Source organism: Camelus dromedarius, chromosome 8, assembly GCF_036321535.1.
Source record: "Camelus dromedarius isolate mCamDro1 chromosome 8, mCamDro1.pat, whole genome shotgun sequence".
Taxonomy (NCBI): Eukaryota; Metazoa; Chordata; class Mammalia; order Artiodactyla; family Camelidae; genus Camelus; species Camelus dromedarius.
The window spans coordinates 38177387-38182650 of NC_087443.1; the positions used below are offsets into that span (position 1 = coordinate 38177387).

Below are 5264 nucleotides of genomic sequence, written 5' to 3' on the forward strand. Positions count from 1 at the left end.
CACAAACAGTAGAAAGCCATCTGAGCAGGAAAACCTAATTTATTCCAACTGTTATTTATAAACTAGTAAATTTTATATTGCAATACCTGCTTCACAACCAAAATTTTTAAAAATATATGAAGGGAAAACATCTCACTGGCAAACATATAATAAAGACAGAGGATCAACCACTTTAAAAATCTAGTATGAAGGTTAAAAGACTAAAGTCATAAAATCAATTATAACTACAATAAAGAGCTTTTTCGCAACGGGTTTGTGGCCAGGACACAGGTGTCATGAAAACCACCGCTAAATCTAAGCCAAAATGGGAAAGGAGAAGACTCACATCAACATCGTGGTCATCAGACACGTAGATTCCAGCAAGTCTACCACCACCAGCCAACTGATCTATAAATGTGGTGGTATCGACAAGAGAATCATCGAAAAGTTCGAGAAGGAGGCTGCCGAGATGGGAAAGGGCTCCTTCAGGTATGCCTGGGTCTTGGACAAACTGAAGGCAGAATGTGAGCGCGGTATCACCACTGATATCTCCCTGTGGAAATTCAAGACCAGCAAGTACTACGTGACCATCATTGATGCCCCAGGACACAGAGACTATCAAAAACATGATTACAGGCACATTTCAGGCTGACTGTGCTGTCCTGATTGTGGCTGCTGGTGTTGGTGAATTTGAAACAGGTATCTCCAAGAATGGGCAGGCCCGTGAGCATGCCCTTCTGGCTTACACTCTGGGTGTGAAAAAACTAATCGCCGGCGTCAACAAAATGGATTGCACTGAGCCACCCTACAGCCAGAAGAGCTATGAGGAAATTGTTAAGGAATTCAGCACCTACATTAAGAAAATTGGCTACAACCCTGACACCATAGCATTTGTGCTAATTTCTGGCTGGAATGGTGACAATATGCTGGAGCCAACATGCCTTGGTTCAAGGGATGGAAAGTCACCTGTAAAGATGGCAATGCCAGTGGAACCATGCTGCCTGAGGCTCTGGATTGCATCCTGCCACCAACTCGGCCAACTGACAAACCCTTGCATATGCCCCTCCAGGACGTCTACAAGATTGGTGGTATTGGTACTGTCCCTGTGGGTCGAATGGAGACCGGTGTTCTCAAACCCGGCATGGTGGTCATCTTTGCTCCAGTCAACATTACAACTGAAGTTAAGTCCGTTGAGATGCACCATGAAGCTTTGAGTGAAGCCCTCCCTGGGGACAACGTGGGCTTCAAAATCAAGAATGTGTCTGTCAAGGATGTTCGTTGCGGCAATGTGGCTGGTGACAGCAAAAATGATCCACCAATGGAAGCAGCTGGCTTCACAGCTCAGGTGATTATCTTGAACCATCCAGGCCAGATCAGTGCTGGATATGCACCTGTGCTGGATTGTCACACAGCTCACATTGCTTGCAGGTTTGCTGAACTGAAGAAGATTGACCGTCGTTCTGGGAAAAAGCTGAAAGAAGGCCCCAAGTTCTTGAAATCTGGTGATGCTGCCATTGTTGACATGGTTCCTGGCAAGCCCATGTGTGTTGAGAGCGTCTCTGACTATCTTCCTCTGGGCCATTTTGCTGCCTGTGACATAAGACAGATGGTTGCCATGGGTGTCATCAAGGCAGTAGACAAGAAGGCAGCTGGCAAGGTCACCAAGTCCACCCAGAAAGCTCAGAAGGCTAAATGAGTATTATCCCCAATACCTGCCACTCCAGTCTTAATCAGTGGTGGAAGAACGGTCTCAGAATTGTTTGTCTCAATTGGCCACTTAAGTTTAGTAGTAAAAGACTGGTTAATGATAACAATGCATTGTAAAACCTTCAGAAGGAAAGAAGAATGTTTTGTGGACCATTTGTTTCTTTGGTGTGTGTCGCAATTTTAAGTTATTAGTTTTTAAAATCAGTACTTTTTAATGGAAACAAATTGAGCAAAAATCTGTCACAGAATTTTGAGACCCATTAAAACAAAGTTTAATGAGAAAAAAAAGTTAAGGGATACAAATAAATATGTAAAATATGACAACAAAAACATAAAACATGAATGAGTAAAAAAATGTAAAGCTTTTAGAATGTGTTTGAACTTAAATGACTATCAGTTTAAAACAAACATATATATGTATGTTACATATATGTGTTAATATACATACATTAATATATACAAACCTCATGGTAACCACAAGCCAAAAACCTACAATCGATACACAAAAAAACAAAGAGAAAGGAACTCAGACATAACAGTGAAGAAAATCATCAAACCACAAGGGAAAAGACTAAAAGCAGACAAACAGAGAAGACCTACAAAACAGAAAACAAGAAACAAAATGGCAATAAGTACTTAACTATCAATAATAATTTTAAGTGTAAATGGACTAAATGTTTTAATCAAAAGACATAGATTTGCTGAATGGATAAAAATTTTAAAAAAGACTGATGTATATGCTGCCTACAAGAGACTCACTTCAGAGCGAAAGGGACACAGAGACTGAAAGTGAGAGAATGGAAAAGGATATTCCATGCAAATGGAAATGAAAAGGAAGCTTGGGCAGCAGTACTCAGGCAAAATAGACATTAAAACAAAGGCTGTAATAAAAGACAAAGGAGGGCATTATAAAATGATAAAGGGGTAAATCCAAGAAGATGATGTAACATTTATAAACATATAAGCATCTAATACAGGAGCACCGAAATACATGAAGCAAATATTAACAGACAGAAAGGGTGAAATTGACAGTAATACAGCAATAGTACAGGACTTCAATATCTTACTTACATCAACAGAGAAATCATCCAGACAGAGAATCAATAAGGAAACAGTATTCTTAAATGATACATTCAACAAGATATACTTAATAGATATCGACAAAACATTCCATCCAAATAGCACAATACATAATCTTTTCAAATGCACATGGGACATTTTCCAGGACAGACCACACGCTAGGTCACAAAACAATTCCCAATACATTTAAGAAGACTGAAATCATATCAAGTATATTTTCTTACCACAATGGTATGAAACTAGAGATCAAGTACAGGAAGAAAACTGGAAAAAACACTAATATATGGAGACTAAACAACATGCTGCTAAAAAAAAAATGAATGCATCAACAAAGAAATTAAAGAGGAAAATAAAAAAAAATACCTTGAGACAAATGAAAACAGAAACATAATAGAAACAGAAAAACCATTTGTCAAAATTCAACACCAATGCATGATAAAAACTCTCAACAAAGTGGGCATAGAGGGAATGTACTTCAACATAATAAAGGCCATTTATGACAAACCCAAAGCTAACATTATACCAATTGTGAAAAGCTGACAGCTTTTCCTGTAAGACAAGCAACAAGACAGGGACGCCCAATCTCACCAGTTTATTCAACATAATACTGGTAGTCCTAGCCATAGCAACCAGACCAAAAAAAAGAAAAAGAAAAGAAAAGAAATAAAAGGCATCCAAACTGGAAGGGAAGAAATAAAACTGTCACTATTTGCAGATGACATAATACTATATGTTTAAAATCCTAAGCAATCCATCAAAAACTATGAGAACTAATACATAAATTGAGTAAAGTTGTAAGATACAAAATTAATATACAAAAATCTGTTTTATTTCTTACACTAATAAACTATTAGAAAGAGAAAATTTTTAAAGATTCATTTACAATTAAATCAAAAAGAATAAAATACCTAGGAATAAATTTAACCAAGGAAGTAAAAGACCAGTAGTCTGAAAACTGTAAGATAATGATGAAAGAAATTGAAGATGACAAAAATAAATGGAAACATAATTTATGTTCATGGATTGGAAGAAGTAATATTGTTAAAATGTTCATACTACCCACAGCAAACTTTAGACTCAGTGCAATCCCTATTAATATACCCATGGCGTGTTTCACAGAACTAGAGTAAATAATCCTAAAATTTCTATGGAAACACAGCTGATCCTAAATAGCCAAAGTAATCTTGAGAAACAAGATCCAAGGTGGAGATGCTTCCTAACTTCTAAATATACTTCAAAGCTAAAGTAATCAGCAGTATGGTACTGGCACAAAACAGACACAAAGAACAACTGGACAGAAAACAGCCCAGAAATATAAATGTCATCAGTTTACCCACAACAAAGGAGGAAAGAATATACAATGGGGAAAAGACAGACTCTTTGTAAGTAGAAACTTGACAGCTACATGTAAAAGAATAAAGCTAGAACATTTCCTCACACCATTTACAAAAATAAACTCAAAATAGGTTAAATATTTAAATGTAAAATCTGAAACCATGAAATTTCTAGAACAAAACATAGGAAGTACACTCTTTGACACTGGTCTTAGTAATTTTGCAAGGGATATGCCTCCTCAGGTATGGGAAACAAAAGCAAAAATAAACAAATGGAACTAAATCAAACTAAGATTTTGTACAGCAAAGGAAACTATCAACAAAATGAAAAGCCTTCCTATTAAATGGAGAGATAATATTTCCAAGTGATATACAATATAGGATTAATAGTAAAAATATACAAAGAACTCAAAAAGTCAATATCAAAAATCAAACAACCAGACTGAAAAAAAAAATGGGTAGTGGATCTGAATACACATTTTTCCAAAGAAGATCTATAGCTGGCCAAAAAAACAAAACTAAAAAGATGCTCAATAACTAATCATCAAGGAAAATCAAATCAAAATCACAATGAGAAATCACCTCACATCTGTCAGAATGGCCATTATCAAAAAGATGAGAAATAACAAGTGTTGGCAAGAACATGGAGAAAAGGGAACCCTGATACAGTGTCAGTGAGAATGTAAATTGGTGCAGCCACTATGGAAAACAGTATAAAGTTCCTTCAAAAAATTAAATATTGAATTACCTAAAGATGCAGCAATTCCACTCCTGTGTAGTTATCTGAAGAAAATAAAAGCACTAACTTGAAAAGATATACACTCCAATGTTCACAGCAGCATTAGTTACAATAGCCAAGATATGGAAACAGTTTAAGTACTCCATTAAGAAGTGAATGGATAAAGAAGATGAGGTATAAATATATAATTGAATGCTATTCAGCCATCAAAAAATGAAATCTTGCTCTTTGCAATAACATAGATGGACCTAGAGGATATTATGGTAAGTGAAATAAGTCAGACTAAGACAGACAGATACTGTATGTTTTCCTTTACATGCGGACTCTAAAAAAAAAAAGAACACATAATAAAATACAAGCCGACTCACATAAAGAACAAACTTGGCTACCAGAGAAGAGTATGGGAAGAGGCAAAATAGGTGAAG

General features: G+C 36.2%; 1 protein-coding gene across 1 annotated transcript; it reads left to right on the forward strand.

Moving 5' to 3' along the window:
- The first annotated feature begins 253 nt into the window (after window positions 1-253).
- On the forward strand, window positions 254-1906 carry LOC105093867 (elongation factor 1-alpha 1-like). Its single transcript, XM_064488132.1, is given in 3 exon segments — window positions 254-594; window positions 596-912; window positions 915-1906. Coding segments are annotated over 3 exon segments (1368 nt in total). The 5' UTR covers window positions 254-304; the 3' UTR covers window positions 1676-1906.
- Window positions 1907-5264: the final 3358 nt, after the last annotated feature.